At 35.8% G+C, this 20901-nt stretch overlaps 1 protein-coding gene across 1 annotated transcript in view; it reads left to right on the top strand.

Moving 5' to 3' along the window:
* The window catches only part of LRRC7 (leucine rich repeat containing 7), a 518594-nt gene that overhangs the window by 270416 nt on the left and 227277 nt on the right, over positions 1-20901 (top strand). Inside the window, exons 12-14 of the mRNA XM_053693367.1 lie at positions 4206-4275; positions 5043-5142; positions 7171-7295. Coding sequence (XP_053549342.1) covers positions 4206-4275; positions 5043-5142; positions 7171-7295 — 295 coding nt within the window. The remainder of the gene's footprint in view (positions 1-4205; positions 4276-5042; positions 5143-7170; positions 7296-20901) is intronic.

Raw genomic sequence — 20901 nt, 5'->3', positions numbered from 1 at the left:
CTTTTGAACAAAGGATACCCAGAAAAGAAAGTACATTTCAGAATAGAACTAAATAGAGATGTTGTTTTCAAATTCCTTTCTCCAGCTGAATTATGAAAGTTGAATTTTGAGTTTCATGTCCCTCTTTGTAATCTAGTCCATTCTGTGTACAGTTTCTCTAGGTCAGTTTACAGTAACATCTGTTTAGCCATGTCTACAATATTAGCTAAAAAATATGTTTTTGTAAAGAGATTTTAGGGGAAAGTATAATGTTTGGATTATTTTTCATGACTTATATAAAGATATAGCATACATTTAACATTCTGTTTTGAAGGTATGTGTTAAAGACAGCAATACTAGTCAAAAAAATTAGATGCTATAATTTGTTAGAGCGTATAATTTTAAGACCAGTGACCCTACACTACTCTGTGTTTAATCCCAACAAAGGGGTAAACACACAGTAGAATTTTCACTTGGGACCCGCAGGGCACTGCTGGTCCAGAGCTGGAACCACTGCTGATCCATTCAGCAGCGTTGGTTACAAAGCTGAGTCGTCCGACTACACTGGTGATTGGATCACCAGCAGTTTCTGCTCCAGACCAGCAGTGCTCTGTGAGTCCCAAAAGGTGCTTCTTAAACTTCTTAGCTGGGTTTAAACACAGTAGGGCAGGGTCGCTAGTCTTAAAATGACATGCTCTAATGAATTGGAGCATCTACTTCAATATTTTCGAATATTATGGCCTTTTAAAGCTGTGATAATATTCTTGAAATCTCCTGTCTGCTATCAGGCTTTAACACATTTTTTTGTGCAGCTGTATCTTGCTGAAACCCTGTAGATTTAAAGGAAATTAACTTGAGGATATATGTCTCATGGAACTCTTAATGTAAAACTACTGTTCATTATTAAAACCATGTAACATATTACACTATTTAGTTGTCTTTATTTAGTTGTCTTGAAAAAAACACAATTCACTGAAAATACAGCAAGTCTAATATTTGTTGTATTCTAGTGGATGCAGTTTTCTATGCAACGTTGATTCAATCTAACTGAACATAACAACAAAAACTAAAAAGACAATGGGGTAGATTTATTAAGCAGTGGATGCTGCATGTACGCCCTATCGTTTCTGGTCCACCAGAAATGGAAGTTAAAGGAACAGTATACACCAATTTTCATATAACTGTATGTAATAGACACTACTATAAAGAATAAGATGCACAGATACTGATATACAAATTCAGTATAAAACTGTTTAAAAACTTACTTAGATGCTGTCAGTTTAGCTCTGTTGAAAAGGTAGCAGGAAAGCCCACTGCAAGTGGGAAATAAGACACTCCCCCCTCCCCCTTCTTTAGCATATGAAAAGACCCTTTACACAAACAGGAGCAAACTGGAGTAGGTATCTGATGGTATTCTCATAAAACTTGGGGCTTGGTTAGGAGTCTGAAAATCAGAGCAATGTTATTAAAAAATAAGCAAAAGTATAAAAAAAAAATTAAAAAAACAACTTTATGGGCTTTATACATAGATCATCTACAAAACATTTATGCAAAGAAAAAATGAGTGTATAATGTCCCTTTAAGAAGCAGCGGTCACTAGAAATGCTTGTGCAATGATAAATGCCGACAGCATACGCTGTCGGCATTTAGCAAGGTCGAGCGGACATGATTCCCTACAGCGAATCATGTCCACTCGATCCTTAATAAATCTAACCACATATATGTGCGGAACTGTAACTGAAGATCTAACGTAGCAAAATATTTTTTTTCCATAACAAATTATAGCGTAATTAGGACTTTTAGGGACTAATATTCAAAACCTCACCTGTTTGAATAGAAATCACACAAAATCTTTGGGATTTTTTTAGACCTTGTTTAGTAATGTAGGAGTCTCTGTTTCACATAAAGAACACTACATACATAAACATTTCTCAAGATAAAATTTGTGTTTCTAAACTTTTTTTAAAGACCTCGCCATACCGACAATACCTTTTAGAATATCTCACCTGAGCGCTGAGGTTTTGAATATCAGGCACTTAGAAAGAAGGGCTAATAATTCATGCTTATCACCTACTTAAAATGAAGCAACTGTTTAAGCATTAATATACAGTTAAATAAATATGTGCCGACTGCTGTAAGGTTTAAGTTAGAATGCTGTAATTGTTATGAATGTGAAGCAGTTGAGCACTCGGTGTTAAATATGGCTCATGAAGACCGCTAAGTGTGATTGATCGCACATGTGTAGTGGAGTAAAACTACAGATGCAGGATTCATTTAACACATTGTACTATTTTGCACAGACTGCCTAAAAGAAATCAGGAAGTTTTTGCTTATTAGCTTATTCACAAGTTACAAGCCACTGTGCCATGTTTCTATACATTTATATTTGAAGTAATTTCCGTGCTGGTAATGTTAATGTTTATGATTAAACTGGATACAATAAAGTTTAAGCACATTCGCCTCCTTTGCAACTAAAGTCAGAGCGAGATTGTGAACACCCCAGAGAATAAGTTTCATAAACACCAATGGTGGTTCTTGAGGGAAGCAAAATCGCCCCATTCTTTTAGGTTACACCCCTGATGTCCTCTTTGGGCTAAGGAGTGAGAACACCTGTTGCTCTGCCTCCATTAGGCCTAACTCTTTTCATGCAACACCCATGACTTAGCTCATTGGCCTCCCTGCCTCAACCCTTAGGGTTTTTTTTAGCTCCTGCATGTGTTTGCCCACCCACACCCAAAAAAAATATTATTTATAGTAGACACTCCCTGCCTTTTCCTTCTACATTTTTAGAGAAAGAAGGACTAATACCAGTTTTGGTTTCTAACTGGCTATACTGGGCAGCCATGTTTGCGCTACACAAATTGTAAGATACTGGGAAATGGGTTGCAAATTTGCATTACCTGACCAGCTAGGTAACTGCCCATGTAAAGATAAAGCTATGTGTTTGTCTAATGACACACTATTGTGTTTTTCTTAAATAATTTTATAAACAGACAGAAAAATGGCCCTATATATATAAAAAACTACGGTTTAAAAAAATAGGAAGCTTATTTTATTACAGAATAAATATTAGGTAAACAAAATAAACAAAGACCATTTTAGTAAACAATGGCATTGTTTGTTGTAAAATAAAGATATCACAAGGACTTTCACAATAGACAGTGATTTCAGAAAAAAACAAAATTCACTGGTAATAGAAGCAAGAGATTTAGGGGCCGATTTAACAATCTCTGTATTGGCCCCAATAACTTCAGGCTCGCCGGAAACAGGAGTTAAGAAGCAGCGGTCTTAAGACTGCTGCTCCTTAACTCGTCCGCTTGCTCTGAGGCTGCAGACATCAATCCACCCGATCATATACGATTGGTTAGATTGACACCCCCAGCTAGCGGATGATTAGCCGCAAATCTGCAGGGGGCGGCATTGCACTTCCCTTGCTCACCAATCGGCCATGTTTCCGGCTTTCCTGAAACAACAAACTTCCGAAGCAACAATCGCTGCTTGGTAAATGGCGCTTAGTATGTTACATATTCCTGAAAGTTTTCCAAAAGGCAGGTACTTTACAGTTTGGTGAAAAGAAGAGTCAGTTTCTTTAGAGAAATTCCTTCACTTACAGTAAGAGCGTGTTTAGATTAATCTTAGACAATACATTCTCAAACATAGAGCTTGAAGCGTGTTCTTTGTAATATGTTGACATACATTATTACTTACCAATCTCTGTATCTTAATCAATAAATGTAGCTTGTGCTATCAACTGCAAATTGATTATTAAGTACTCCAAAAGACAAAAAGTAATCATTAAAGAAAATAAAAAGTGGCATTATTTCCAATTAGCTTGTCCTCATGAGAGTTTAGTTTGCACTAACATTTAATGCATTGAAAAATCTTATATTCATTACAGACATAAAATGTAGTTGGTTCTGTATTAGATTAGCGTATACCTGTAAAAGAGACCTTACAAGAGATTAGACAGACCAAAAAACATTGATAGATACGTTTAAAAGAGAACAATGAAAATGCCTCATTATGGATATGATAGTTACTGTATATTGTCAACAAGTAATGTTCTGATGCCAATAGAAATGTACTTTATTCCAAAATATGAGTAACGTTTTGTAAAATACATGTTTTTATATTACAAGATTATTAGTATGAGAAGCTTATTGTGAAGTGTGTTTGTTTTTGTGCTTTTTAGAATGAGAAACATATTTTTTTCTATGTATTTTCAGGTTAAAGAATTTACCATTCAGCTTTACTAAACTTAAAGAACTTGCTGCTCTGTGGCTTTCTGACAATCAGGTAATACTATGTCAAATGGTTTATCCCACTTCTGACACCAATAATAGTAGAAAAAATTATTGGTTTGAAATATTGCCATTATAATTTGTATAGGAGATTTTTTTTACGTATCCAATTGATGTAAAACGAGAATTTGCATCCCAGTGCTTTGCTATCAATGTTCCAAAGTGCTGCGTTGCAAAATATCTGCACATAAAATGAATTGGATGCATTAATTTAAAGGGACATACAACTGCAATATGAAACTACTTAAATGTGTTAAATAATTTTTATTGAACTATTTCTTGCCCTTTGTGTTTAGTCCTGCAAAATGGTTAAATGCATACTTACAGTCTGCTCTAGACCAACAGCTGAATAAGGCCATTAATTGGTAGCTATGCACATTTGCTTCACCTGATTGGCTGATTGGCTCAGCAACACATAGCTTACATTAGCTCTGCATTGATCAAGCCAAATATAGCTGGTGATTGGCCCAGCAGCTATGTTCAGCTCTGGAGCAGTAGTACATTGCCAGTTGTTGATGACTTTAACTATATGTTTAACCTCCTTCTGGGGTTAAACACATAGTTGTAAGCAGCCAATAGGGCAAAAACAAAATACTTTAATTGATTGGAGCTTTTTCTTGTTGTCGCTTTGTGTCCCTTTAATGCATCTTAAAACATTATTTAATACTGTTAAATGTGTTATGAAATGTATAAATTCTTTTCACAATGTGTTGCCTTTGCTGAAATTTCACAATTTTTCATATTTCAACTTATCCTTTCCAGTCCAAAGCACTCATTCCTCTTCAAACTGAAGCTCACCCAGAGACAAAGCAGAGGGTGTTAACAAACTACATGTTCCCCCAGCAACCTCGTGGGGATGAAGGTAAAAATAAATTACTTGTCTCAAATGAAGCATCTATAATCTTATAAGAACACTATGGTTACAAAGACATTTGGGATTTTTTTTAAATACATTTTGACACAATTTCTGGAGGCTTTTCATAACAAAGCAGTTATCTGAAAAATAGAAAGTCTTTACTTTTATTTGCTAAATCTAAACCTCTCATAAGAAGCTGTAAGTTTCCTTTAGACATAAAACTAAATCAATACTTGCATTTGATACAACCATTAACAGCCCTATTTAAAATTTAAGTATTAGTATGCGTGAAAACCACTTGAAATATGGTCACAGGTTATTAAAAATCACGTGCAACACCAGAAATAGCTAGCATATATTGCCATATAGGTTATAAGTAGAAACAGAGAATTGCCAAGACTAAGAGGGGCAGGGCTCGTGGAATTCTATAAAAAAAGGAGCTGTCACTGCGCGTGGCGAGATTTCTCACATAATATTCAAGTTTTAAAACTTGTACTTCGCCAGAGGGGGAAACTAGCATGTTTTAAAACTTGAATATTATGCCTAATAAAATCAAATTACGCTGTTTTCTGTGCACTCTACCTTAAATTTGCTGTTATATTCATATGCATAGGTTTTCCTTTCAGAGTAATTGTTTTGAGTTTTTTGGTGAATACTCGCCACCTTTTAACTGGAGAGAAAAATCAGTGAGAACTGTAGGTTAAAAATGTTTATAGAATTACGCTAAGATTTGAGAGAAAAGTTCATATAGGCCCATGGAATGCATATGTTCAGACCATTTTACGAAAAAACAACAATGTATTTTGCACTTATAACTACAAATTTCTTAATTTTTTTGCACATTCAGTTTACTTAAATTATAATTTACCCTATGCATATTTATTATGATTTATTTTGGTGTAATTTACTTATAAACTTGACGTTTTTGATAAAATACAATTTTTGGTGAACAATTTTGTTACAATTTTTGATGCACCTTAAAGGATTACTTTCTGTTATAATTTTTAAGCTAAACAACTAACATATTAAAGTTAATAAACATTAATTAAAACCTACTGACCTATATTTTCTCCAAAACGAAGTTTCATAACGTTCTAAAAGTTATATCTTTTATTCGCCGATGATGTCAAGTTATCCTGCCCACTATTTTCAGCACTGCATGTTCAAAATACTTAAACCAATAACTTTGTGTTTAACGCGCCATTTTGAAACCTAGGTATTGTAAACGGATTGGTACAGAGCAAAGGATACCCACGGAGTGGGTTTGGAAAACAATTAAATTTGCAGACAAGATTTCTGATATACGGTAGAGATATGTTAATGAAATGCTATTGATAAAAAGCGTATTTCGGGTAGTTAGTTAGTAACAGGCATAGAAAATATTTACTTACAGTGGCCCTTTAACAATACAATTATTTCCTGCGCATTTTTGTGTGAATGGTAGAATTATTTATTTTGTATGATTTTTAAATTACAAATTTAATTGTGCACTTTTATAATGTATGAATCTCCTTCCAATACGAAAATGCAGTATACGCCACTTAGCAAGACACCCTGTTTCTTGGTAAAAAGTGGCTTTATAGAATTTCGCCAGGGATATAGAAGTGATGGCGAGTATTCTTATAGAATTTCACCAGCCCAGAGAACTTTATAGCATTGGCCCCTATGGTTTAGAACAGTCCTCTGAATTCTGTTCTGGTATTTTAATTGCCCAAGTTGTGTTATCTTCTACTGTAGCTCATCCTCGAAAAGTAAATTATATCTGGATACAACTCAGTAACTCAACTAGTGAAGATTGTGATTTGCTATATAAGACACATCCAAAGGGAGATTTTATCATAATCATGGAAAAAAGTGTATATATTTACCTTTTGCAATGTTTAAAATATGCCTTTAAAAAACATAATAATATTTATTTTATAGTTTAAGATCAGGAATAAAAATTTGCTTTTAAGAGCTTTTTTAAAAAGAGATTATTCATTTAATGAGAGTAAAAGTTTTGACACTGTCCATAAAAATTGTGTTTTAATTTAGATTTCCAGTCAGACACTGATAGTTTCAATCCAACGCTTTGGGAGGAACAGCGGCAGCAACGCATGACTGTAGCTTTTGAGTTTGAAGACAAGAAGGAGGAAGAAGAAAACCCTGGAAAAGTCAAGGTACATTTTCTATTGACCCTAATATTTTTACCTTTGGTCTTTTCTGCATTTGTCTTTATTTGACTTTTTGACTATTCTTGAATATATTATAGGTAGCAAAAAAATTAATACAATAAAATAAAAATGCAACTGATTCCTCTGCTTTATTAAAGGGATACTGAAACCAAATTATTTTTTTCTCGAATTAGATAGAGCATGCAATTTTTTTTTTTTTTTAAATATTTATTTATATCCAACAAGGACCCATAACAATCAGATAATAATAAAAGAAACATAGCCATTAAATAAAAACAAAAGCAAAGCTTTTTCCAAACCATAGCTTGGGTATAACAAATGTACATATAGTATACAAATTATTACACATTCAGTACTATGTTATAGGTACACATCAACTCTTTGAATGTATCTTATGTAAATAAAAAGAATAACCCAGATGATAACACTATGCTTCGTAATACTCTATACCTTGTTGAGTTTTTATTTTTACATAGAAAAACAACACAATACCCCAAAGCAAAAAAGTAATAAAAAATAAAAAAATAAATAAAAAAAAAAAAGGGAAAAAAAGAACCCTTCACCATCTCCCCAGCAGAACTAGTTCGGAATTACGTAAGGGATATATCAAATATTCAATTTCCGTAGGAGAAAAAACTTTTATAAATGCTGACCATTTGAGAAAGAATTTAACAACATGGACATCGTTATCAACACTAATATTATATTGTTCAAGAATACATTGTTTTTTTAAACAGTTTTTAATTTCTGATATACTAGGGACCGTGAGCGTTTTCCATTTTTTAAAGATAAGATATCTAACAGCCAATATAGTTATATTAATAAACTTCACATTGAGTTGTCTATCTTCTGGGTCAAGAAAGAGAAAAATTATATGTCTGCCTATCAAATTTAATGATGAGAGCTTTAGTATCTTGCAAAGCCAAAATTGGACTTTGGACCATACGTTTTTAATTTTAGGGCAGGTCCATAACATGTGCAGAAGATTTGCAGAGGGAAACGAGCATTTAGGACATGTAATAAAACTCATACTGCCGCATCTCGCTCCTTTTTCTGGTGTAAAATATGTCATATGTAACAACTTCAAATGAGATTCTCTCCATGTGGCAGAAAGGGTTGTTTGAGTAACCTTTCGAATTGAAAGAGAAGGTATTTTAGATTCTACTTCCTGAGATAACAATGTGCCCCAGTTAATAGCAATTTTATCAAGATTAATTGTGCCCCTGTCGGAGACAATAATCAAATAGCATGGAGATATTGACATGAGTCCATTTTTTGCCAGAATAAACCAGTTCTCTATGTGCCCCAGTGACCAATCCCAGCCATACTCATTCACTAACTTCATAGCATAGTGTCTAGCCTGAAGATAGGCAAAAAAGTTTCTCTGGGAGATATTGAATTCCACCCTAAGAGCATCAAATGATTTCACACATCTTTTTTCTATGTCAAGCATCTGAAGAACATTAACAAGCCCTTGGGTCTTCCACTCTAAAAAGATTGAAGATGGTGTTCCTAACTGAAATTGTGGGTTTCCCAGAAAACCTAGGAATCTCGACACCCGGTGTTCTATTCCTAACAAAGTACATATCTTTTTCCAAGCTAGGATTATATTATATATAGATCTACAACGTTTAACTTGGGGTGGGATGTGAGTAGTGTCGAGATGAATCAGCGCAATAGGTGAAAAAGGATACAAAATACTGCTCTCTAAGTCATTATTTGTAACATAATTATGAGCAAAAAGCCAATCTGCCAGAATACGAACCAAAAATACATAATTATACACTCGTAAATCAGGTAAAGCCAGGCCTCCGGATCCTATTGGAAGGGAGAGTTTTGCAAGTGATATTCTGGATTTCCTACCCTGCCATAGGAAAAACCGGAGTTGTGAATTGAATAAACTTAAATCGTTCTTTCTTAAAATCAAAGGAGTATTTTGGAGGACATATAGTATTTTTGGCAATAAGATCATCTTATAGGCTGCTATGCATCCGGACAAGGACAATGGTAAAGTCTGCCAGTTCTTAAAAACTGATTTAACCTTATTCAACACAGGAGGAATGTTCAGGGAGTACCAAGAATCAGGATTACTTGAGACATTTATACCCAAATATCTAAATGAGTCATTCACTATAGAGAAGGGTACATTTATAAGAGAGCTGTCTGTGTGCCTTATCCAGAGAAGTTCAGATTTCTTTATATTTACCTTATATCCTGAAAAGGAACCAAACTGTTGTATAGTTGATAAGAGAATAGGTAAATTTCTACGTAAATTAGAAAGATAAATGAGAATATCATCAGCATATAATGCTATTTTCAACTCCCGCCCAGCCACCCCAATCCCCTCCAATCTCTGTCTTATCATTATAGCAAAGGGTTCTATAGCAATATTGAAAAGGAGCGGGGAGAGGGGACACCCCTGCCTAGTCCCCCTATGCAGAATTATTTCTGGGGATAGCTGGCCATTTACTATCATTCTTGTGGAGGCTGTACGATAAAGTTTTTCAATAAACTTAGCAAAATTACCTTTTAGCCCAAATTGTTCTAATGAAAATAGAAGATGATCATGGTAAACTGAGTCAAAGGCCTTTTCGGCGTCTATAGCCAAAATTGCCAAGTCTGAAATACTTCCCTCCTCTGAACGATCAGCATTCATACCATTTGAAAAGTAATCCAAGGTGAGCAGGGGTTCCCTTATTTTGGCCGCAGAGTTCCTATTCTTCATAAAACCAGCCTGATCTGGGCTAATAATCAAAGGAAGAAGGGACTGGAGTCTCTGGGCGAGAATCGTAGTCAACAATTTATAATCGGTGTTCATCAAAGCTATGGGTCTATATGATTCCACCATTCTTGCATCTTTGCCCTTTTTTAAAATTAAAGACGTGTATGAAGCTGTAAAATTAGATGAGGGTTCATTTCCCTCTATGTATATATAGTTAAATAACAAAGTTAAATCAGGTATTACAGTGGAGGGTATCATTTTATAGAACTCATTAGGTATTCCGTCCGGGCCGGGTGCTTTGTTATATGCCAAATTTTTAATTGCCTTTGCAACTTCTATTTCCGTAATGGGGGATTCAAGTTCCTCAATTAGACTAGGTGTTAATATTGGAAAAAAGATTTCTCCCCAGAATTTCTGACGTTCTGTGAAGTCAGAAATCCTGGGGGAGTATATTCCCTTATAGTAATCATAAAAAATTTGAACAAGATCCTGAGAGGAACTAAACATCTGTCCCTCTTTTTCTAGGGAATCTATTAGCTGAGAACCTAAGTCCTGCCTTACCAGTCTAGCCAAAAGTTTTCCAGTCTTGTTCCCATATTTGTAAAGTTTCGCAGAAAACCGAACTTCCTGCTGAGTAGATTTATAAAGTAGAAATGAGTCTCTCTCTTCTAATGCAGTAATATATTTAACCCATTTCTGAGACGTCTTTTCTAATAAATATGAGTTATAAGCATTTGTAACTGCGCGAAGGAGTTCATTTTCGCGTTTTTTAAATTTCTTGGTACGCCTAATGGTGTATGCCAGGATTTCCCCCCTCAGCACTGCTTTAGCAGTTTCCCAGAACAAAAAAGGACGGGCTCTAGCCTCCGCATTAAACAAGGCAAAGTCCAGAAACTTAGTTTCGAGGAAGCCTCTAAATCCAGAATCAGCAGACAAATATTTAGGGGAAAAAAAACGAGTATTTGTATGTGAAAGGCCAGTCGTATAAATCTCGAAGCAGATTGGAGCATGATCAGATACCACAATAGGCAAAATTTGAGCTGATACTTTGTGTTTACAAAGTCTTTCATCAACCAAAAATAAATCAATCCGTGACAATGATTTATGTGCTTTTGAGAGACATGTAAAATCACGTGTATCCGGATTCAATATCCTCCAAATATCCTTAACTCTTAAATTAGAAAAAATCCTGGAGAACAACTTTGCCTCCAGATTATCTCTTTTAGTTTTTTTGACTATTGGCTGCTGCCTCATTCTATCAATTGGGTATTGAGAAGCCATATTAAAGTCACCAGCTAAAATTAAAAAACCCTCTGCACATGTCATAAGCCTGGCCTGAAGTGTATCCCAAAATGAGAGATTAAAAACATTTGGAGCATATACATTGCATAAAGTATACAAAACATTAGCAACCTTAATTTTCAGTATGATATATCTCCCCTCTTCATCTGATTCACTTTGTATTATCACATATTTGAGTTTTTTACCCAGAAGAATAGCAACTCCGCCTTTTCGGCTAGAACTAGAAGAAAAAAAGACCTCCTTAACCCAAGAAGATTTTAGTTTAAGAATTTCTTGAGTCTTTAAATGGGTTTCTTGTAGAAAAGCAATAGCAGTACCTATTTTCTTCAAATAAGAGATTATCGTTTTTCTCTTAATAGGAGAAGTTAGCCCTCCTATGTTCCATGAGGTAAATTTAATCCCAGTCATTATAGTAGGTATCTATGTTCAAGAAGGGAAGATGGTGAGGGAAAACCCCAAAAGATACGACTAATCCACCTGAGCCGTCTGTTGCCCATTTGCTGAAAAGGGCCCATCTTAGAAGAAGAAAAATAACAGATCTATTCTAATTTTTACCAAGGAGAAAAAAACTAAATAGTGTGTCACCTCAACTGCTCAGGTGTGCAGTTTTTGGTGAAAAAAGATTCTGCCGTACGGGCAGAATCAAAAAAATGCAAAGTGTTGTTGCACACAAGTCGCAACCTGGCAGGATGTAAAATTGTCGCTCGCAGCCCCTGCTGTATGAACTTAGTACATACCGGAGCCAACTGCCTTCTTTTTGAGGCAGTTTCAGCTGCATAGTCCTGAAATAAAAGGATTTTTGTACCTTCCAGTAATATAGGTTGATTTTTACGAAAGGCTTGTAAGAATGTAATCTTGTCCTGGTAATTCAGGAATTTAGCTATGATTGGCCTTGGCCTCATATTTTCTTTAGATAAAGGTGATGGCCCTAACCTGTGCACCCTTTCTATAACTGGCTGGGTTTGAGGTATGTTCAACAATGCTGGTAATGTTTGTGTTATGAATTTATTTAAATCCTCAAAACCGCTTCCCCTCAGGTACCCCCACTACTTTCAAGTTATTGCGCCTAGCGCAATTTTCCAAGTCTTCTACTTTATTTTGCAATTTAGCAAGGGCTGAGGAGGTGGCTTCTAGTTTACTGTTTTGAGCTAGAGTGAGATCTTCTAAGTCAGAGACTCTCTGTTCAACTTCAGAGAATCTTTCCGAGAATTGTTTGACTTCTGTAGCTAGCTGCGCAATATCTTGTTTGATTTCTATTCTAAGTAAATCAAACTTGGGTGCAAGAGCAGCAGAGATATTTAAGACTAGAGACTGTGTATCAGCAGAATCAAGTAAATTTGACGATTCTTGGGTTACCAATTGTGGCTCACCCACAGGCTCTGTATTAGGTCTATGTTTTTTATCCCTCTGTCTAGCCGACATGACTGAAGGTGATGTGCGAGATTGTGTATGTAGAAATTTATCCATAAAATAATGGGAGTGGATTGTGATGGAGAGCAAAAAAAAGAAAGAGACAAACTAATCTACTGAAGAAGGGAGGGAGGTGTGAAGGATATGTGAGAAAGAAAGGTGCACACTTTTGTGTATTGTTTGAGTTTATCTTCTCCTCTAAAAGGAGAGAGAAAAAAGAAAAAATAACCGTGAACTAAGTGAGTCAGGTTCAGTCATGCTGGTGACAAGATAAGATATATCATAACACAGAAAAGGGGTCCTACTTTGGAGCCCGCAGTTTTCTAATCTTTAAGAAAGCCCTCAATAGTGATTAATATACCGTTTTAAATTTTCAGCTGAGAACAGAAAAAACAGTGTTTAACAACTCAAGTCTCCTAGTCCTAGGCCACCAGATCAATATTTTATAAATTTTAGAAAGAAATCAGCTTTTAAGGTACTTTTAAACTAGTTGATACTCAGATTGTTTCGCCTGTGTGTATCTGGGACACCAGATTACTTGTAGGCTATTAACACACCTCTAAACTAAGTATAATTCACTTCTATGAGACCAATACTCATGATATATTTTAACACAACTTGATGTAACTTTAAAACTTAAGCAAAGCTATATAGAGTAATCCAATGTTATAATACATTTGCTGTGGGTCTGAGAGAGAAACAAAAGAAACCCCCAGTCAATTAGTAACAGTCTGAATGGTTCAGGAAATATGATAATACAATGTTTCACATTTTGCTGCTACACATTAACAACATACAGTTTCCAGGAGAAATATATACCAGTTAGAAACTAGGGGGTTCTAGATTTTAAATTGTCATAAATACCAACTAAAGAGAACAAACCTAGCAAGTTTAGGTGTTATAAAGCGCTTATAGGCCAATAGCCGTTATTTATATCAAGGTCAGGCCGGCTATCATAGCTTATAGGTTATGTACATTAATATCATTTGAAAAACCCCAGCAAAGGGAAAAAAGGAACAAATAATAAGGGTCCAGTACTGAGCCAAGTCATTCCAGGGTAGAGGCAGCTAAAAAAGAAAACAAAACTGCAAGTTTTTTCCCAAGGGTTCTACGTTGCCCAGAACAAATAGACTAAGTTTTGAGCAGGGGACAACCAGCGATCATCAGCCTCAGCCCCCCCTCCCGCAGCATCGGTGGGAAGGGGAGCGTCTTCCAGATCGAGGAAACAGCGAGTGCCGGGAAACAAATCAGCAGGCTGCGACACAAGGATACCAATATCCTCGTCTCTTGCGTTTTTTCAAAGAAGCAGGTCAGCTATTCTCAAGGGTATGACTCATATGCTGCTACAATCACGCCACCAGCCGACATCGATAACATTCCTGAGTCTCGTCACCTTGGCTAGAGGCAGAAGAAAGTGGGCAGAGGCGGGAGGGAAGGCAGCCACAACTACCGCTCCAGCAGCTCCACATTATCCTCCCCGGAACCAACACTGCACCAGGGATCGACCCGTCTCCTCCAGCAGTGCCCCCCCCCTCACGCAGCACCGGTGGGAGGGGGAATGCCACTTCAGCACAGGAATGCAAGAAAACAACGGGCTACACCATCCGCACCCACTGCTCCAGCCGCAATGCCGGTGTGATGTACAGGTAACTCCAGCTCCAACTCCTGGGTATTCAATTAAGCTGTACACAGGAGACCGGTAAGTTCTCAGAGTCCACACAACTTAGGATAAGTGCAGCGCCTCTCACCTCCGTCCTCCGTTTCAATTTATTCAGCAGTAATCAGGAATTTGACTTGCCTATTGGTTTAGCTGAGCACTTCTTCTTGGGTTACCCCGGCTTAATAAGGAGATTGTGTGACAACAACCGTTTTTTAAAGGGTATTAATTTTGATATAGTGATAAGTCCTTTTTCAGGGCTGCTACCTGCAGCTATTTAGTGCAATGTCAGGGCACTATAGAGTTTCCAGCAGCGGTGATATTCAGCAATACAAGCCACCCTAAACTAGAGGGTTTTAGGCGCGGTTCCACACCAACAGCTTGTAGGTAGGAGAGATCAGAACAGGTGCAGCACCTGATCACACACCTGTGCTCCTCCTCCGGAAGCTCCCCAAGAGCATGCAATTTTAAACAACATTCTAATATAATCCTATTATCAATTTTTCTTTGTTCTCCTGGTATCTTTATTTGAAAAAGCAGGAATGTAAGATTACAAGCTGGCCCCTCTTTGGTTCAGCACCTGGGTAGCACTTGCTGATTAGTGACTAAATGCAGCCACCAATCAGCAAGGGCTATCCAGGGTGCTGAACAAAAAATGGGCTGTCTCTGAGGTTATACATTCCTGCTTTTTCAAATAAAGATAGCAAGAGAATGAAGAAAAATTGATATTAGGAGTAAATCAGAAAGTTGCTTAAAATTGCATGCTCTATCTGAATCATGAAAGAAAAAATGCGGGTTCAGTGTCCCTTTAAAGCTGTATTCTCTTAAAGGTTTATAGCATTTTTGTGATTTAGATAGTGTGCAATAAAAAAAACTTTCTAATTTACTTCTGTTGTCAGATTTGACTCTGGGATTAGGTGTGTCCATGTGTCTTGAGTACTGTGAGCATCAATGGTATAGAGGCAACCAGTAGTATGTTTTTAAAACATCTTTAGAATTTCTAACTATAATTATTAAGATGTATCGATTTTGTATACAAAACATATATAAGTCTTAAAGTATAAATTAAAGTTGCAAGTTCGTGAAAATAAATAATATATGTAATATTCATTTCTCATAATAGCAAAATTGTACCTAAACACACACTGGCCAAATGATCTTTACATCAGAGATATTAATATTTTGTTGGATAATGATTAGAAAGAGTTTGATGATCAGGGCAAACATTAGCAGCCCTGTCTAGTTCCAATGGCTGGAGGAAAAGGTAAAGGAAATACCTTGTTAACTCTTAATTCATGCTGAGGGGGTTATCCTATATTATAAAAGGCCAGGTATGTTTGTCCGATGCAGTCATGCGCAGTAGAGACTGCAGCGCGAGACAAACTTGTCCGATGCAGTCATGCGCAGTAGAGACTGCAGTGCGAGACAAACTTGTCCGATGCAGTCATGCGCAGTAGAGACTGCAGCGCGAGACAAACTTACCTGGCCATAAGGAAGGATCAGTCAGTGACTGCGCACAAGACTGCGCAAGACTTAAAAAGGCAATAAGGATCAGACAGCAGAGAAGGAGGGGGCAGGAGCAGGCAGGGGGCAAGATCGGGCGGGGTGGGAGCGGATGGGGGCGGGTGTGACCGATGCACTGCAGAAAAAAAAAAAGGCTGAGAGCGGCAGGGAAGGGGAAGGAGGGAGGGAGAGGGGATCCAAGTGGATGGGAATTTTGGCCCGTGTACACGGACTTTAGGACAAGTATAATATTCTAATATACTACTATATTCCACCTCTGCCAAGACTACAAGCATGACCAGTTCACTCAATCAAATGTGGGAGAGACGTAGCAATGGTATGTTCTTTGGCTCTTTAAATTGGAAAGCGTTTCAATATTCCTTTACTTCTCCGTCTGTTATTAAACCACCTGATATTTAGTTATAGATTTTCTTATTCATCTGACTTGTATTCTGAAGGATCTTAAGGAGGTTACATTTTAGTAAACTTTATCAAATGGGTAAGAAAGAAAAATACATGTATGTTCCCTTTCCAGTTTTTCTATTTTAGCCACCAGTTTTAAGCCCCCACTTAATTTTGTTCAAGTAAAGAAAATTCCTTATTCGTAGTTAAAAGGATGTTGCTTGAATTTTCAGTCTACATCATCCAATAAATATCCTGGATTGAAAACCTATTGCAGTACATTATTAGGCAGTGGCACAAGCAATACACAAAAACTGTTTTATACTGTTATTATTTGCATGTGTGTTATTATATTTAGTTACTCTTGTACTTTTGGTCTGATTATTCCATTAGCTTTAGTATTCCTTTTTGTTACATAAGTAAAATACCATAACCAAGAAATGAAAAGGGCAGATTAGCCCTGTTTCTTACAAAAAAAATGTGTTTTGTAGCATTAAGTTTCCATTTTACACATAATCTCCCAATGTAAATGGAATAATCCATATTCAGAAACTATCTTCTTCACAACAAAGAGCTGCCACTGTCAAGCTGTGTGCGCTCAGTCACAGGATATGTGTGACAAGGAAGCGGTTTTGTAAAACACTGAAATGACAAAATGAAATGTTTTCTGTACACACAGCTCAGTATGTGGCTATATATTTGAAGAAAGTAAATGCCTCATCCCTCATGAGAGGTGATTTTGTTTTTAATGAAATATTATTTGAGATTTTATCAGTCATCCATTGAAATGTGTGGCTTTTGCTACAGAAAACGTTATAGTAATAGTATAAAGATATCAAATAACATTTGTTGTACTGGTTCACTAGTAATACTACTCTATAGGCTACAAGGTCAAGAACATATAAGGGAAGTGATAAAAAGTAATGTCTATATATAATAATACTTATATTGAATAATAGAATGATGCACTTAGGGAAACAAGGCAATGAGATACTTAGCTAAATAAGGCAACATGATACTTAGCTAAAGAAATCTATAGTAATATAATGTTAGATAAACAGTGCAAACGTTGTATTTTTAACTTGTTATACGTGCGTCGTGCACTAACCCGTGCACGCAAAAAGATTACTTTTGTCAGTGTTATGGCTCAAGCAAAAGTGCTAAATAGCACACCACTTGTAATCTAGCCCTTTATGGAAAATTAAATGTTATTTAATTTTATGATAAAAGATCACTCAGTATTAAAGGGATAGTAAACCCAATTTTTTACTTTAATGATTCAGATAGAGCATGCAATTTTAAGCATCTTTTTAATTTACTCCTATTATCATTTTTTCTTCCTTCTCTTGGTATCTTTTAAAATAAAAGCAGAAATATATGTTTAAGAGCCAGCCCATTTTTGGTTCAGAACCTTGGTTGCACTTGCTTATTGGTGGCTAAATGTAACTAACCAATCAGCAAGTGCAACCCAGGTCTGAACCAAAAATGGGCTGGCTCTTAAACATACATTTCTGCTTTTCAAATAAAGATACTAAGAGAAGGAAGAAAAATGATAATATGAGTAAATTAGACAGTTGCTTACAATTGCATGCTCTATCTGAATCATTAAAGAAACAAAATCCCTTTTAGTGACATTCATTAGATTATTACATTTTTCCTGTATATATTGGTGATGCACTAATGTTTCATCCTTATAAAGTAAATCAATTAAAAAGACAGTAAAGTCATAATTAAAGTTACATGGATTGAATAGAAAATTTCATTTTAAACAACTTTCTCTTTTACTTCTCTTATCAATAAGATAGCAAGAGAAAAGTAAATCAGATCATCAAAGTACATTGAGAAGTTATGAATGTTTAATTTTGTCTTTAATGTACCTTTAAATATACCATACTGGGGCAACCAAGACCGGTTCTTAAAGATATGGTATTACTGGATCTTGAATGGTAACTGAGGATGTTGCACAGGGTTAGACTCCCAAAGACTAAGTGATTAGGTGACACTTAAACATAGAAACATAGAAACATAGATATTGACGGCAGATAAGAGCCATAGGCCCAGCAAGTCTGCCCGACCTTACCTAACAGTATAAACTTATCTAGTTCGTAGGATAGCCCTATGCTTGTCCCATGCATTTTTAAAGTCCCCCACAGTGTTTGTTGCTACTACCTCTTGAGGAAGTTTATTCCATAAATCAATCACTCTTTCTGTAAAGAAGTGCTTCCTCAAATTACTTCTGAATCTACTACCCTTTAGCTTGAGCTCATGACCCCTTGTTCTTGAATTTTCCATTTTATGTAAAATACCCACAGCCTCAGTTTTACTAAACCCTTTAATGTACTTGAAAGTTGCTATCATATCACCTCTTTCCCTTCTCTCCTCTAAGCTATACATATTTAGGTCAATGAGCCTATCCTGGTAAGTTTTATTTTTTAGACCATGTACCATTTTGGTAGCCCTCCTTTGCACAGATTCAAGTTTGTTAATATCCTTCTGAAGATATGGTCTCCAGAACTGCACACAATACTTAGTGAGACTTTCGAAGACAAAATTCAGGCAAGACTATTTAAGACAGTAATTAGCAACTCATGATGAAGGGAAATCTCTCCTCTCGGAAACAGTGACAAGGTAATAACGAAACAGGCAAGTTGAATGTTAATGAATGTTTCTTATCGAAAAACACAAAGTGATGGGGGCTTGGATGTTGTCATCGTTGACCCTTCCGCCATCCTTCCACATGTACTTTTTTTTTTTATATTGCCAGATGCCTAAGGATTCAGAACTGTTATATGGTGATTAAAGATGCATACTAGGCTACGTTAGAATCCCTTGTTTTCGGGGTCACTCCAGACCAAAGCCTACTTGGTCACTTCAGAGACAATGGGGTTGGAGGGTTGATTTACATATTGATGAACGATGCATTCCGTGTTTTTTTTTCTTTTGCCTGTGTTTCAATAAAAATTATTTCAACTAAATATACCATACTGTAGTGTACTTGCTCATTTTTGTTTTTAAATATGTATTAAGGTAAGATTTGTACAGGCTGAGATCTCTTATTTATTCAGTCAAAATTGACAATGTTTATACAAAGTTGCATTGGGACATATTAGACTTTAACTTGATCCATATGTTTAAAATATGTCAAATCACTTATGAATTAATACAAAAATGCTGAGAAGTAAAATTACATTTATAAAAGTACAAACCTTTTTCCATATTTTTTTAATATACTTAATTATTTTCTGTGCTAGATGGGAAACTATGTAGATTGTTTTAAATCTAACCTTTGTGCACCTTTATAACCCAAACGGTTTCATTAAATTGTCAAAAGTAATTGCACGGGTAAAAAATAGTAGCCCTGCATGCTTCTGATCGTGACCAAATATCAGATATTACTGGCTGTTAAAGGGACATGAAACCCAAATGTTTTGTTTTTTTTATGATTTAGAAAGAACATGCGATTTTAAATAACTTTTAATTTACTTCTATTTTCTAATTTGCGCTATTCGCTTTATATCCTTTGTTGAGAAGCATACCTAAATAGGCTCAAAAGGTGCTGATTGGTGGCTGCACATAGATGCGTCCATGTGATTGGCTCACCCATGTCCATTGCTATTTCTTCAACAAAGGATATATGAAGAATGTAGACAATTAAAGTGACAGTCTACTCCAGAATTGTTATTGTTTAAAAAAAATAGCTAATCCCTTTATTAACCATTCCCCAGTTTTACATAATCAACACTGTTATAATAATACACTTTTTATCTCTGTGATTACCTTGTATCTAAGGCTCTGCAGACTACCCCTTATCTCAGTCATTTGACAGACATGCAATTTACATATACAACCAAAGACAGTTGCAAAAAAAGTGTACACTTTACAGCACTCAATCCCATAGTAATTGTTGTAGGTATAGCGTGGTATATATATGAAAAAAAATTACAATTTTAAAAACATTAAACTTTAATAGATATGGTTAAAAAATGGGCACACTTAAAAACACTAGAGAACTAGTGGTTGTGAATAGTTAATTCGCCTGGAATTATATAGGACCAGGATAAATTGTAATGTAAACTAGTCAGATATGTTCTGAGATCAACCAAGGTCTTGGGTATATAATATATTCTTATTGTGTAATGTCTCAGAGATGAATGAGACTATTGGGTAAGGAAAAAAGGAATGTTTGGTGCACACAGTAAAGCCAAATATCATTTACTCGATACTGATTGGATATCAATGTAAAACCCACATGCTAATATGTTCCTCTCCCGTTAAGACACAGGTGAAGTAACTCGTAAGCACAGTTCTGTTGTATCAAATTGAGATTGGAATAATATCTCCTTAATAAGTATCGTTCAAAGGCTAATGTTACAATACTGTTGTGAACGCTTGGAATCAAATATCTCAAGTTCTGTGTAGATTACTCTTATGGTTTTTCAGATAACTGAGGCTGTTAGTATAAAGCCTAAATAATCAAATTACCGTTAATATTATATATTAGCTAACGGCAAATTGTTAGTTTCTATAATAGTCACAACAGTATAAGAAAAATGTCACATAAGTAATAGTATCACTAAATAACTATATATCCCAGG

The sequence above is a fragment of the Bombina bombina genome, chromosome 10, assembly GCF_027579735.1.
Source record: "Bombina bombina isolate aBomBom1 chromosome 10, aBomBom1.pri, whole genome shotgun sequence".
Classification (NCBI taxonomy): Eukaryota; Metazoa; Chordata; class Amphibia; order Anura; family Bombinatoridae; genus Bombina; species Bombina bombina.
This window is presented reverse-complemented; position numbering and strand designations above follow the sequence as displayed.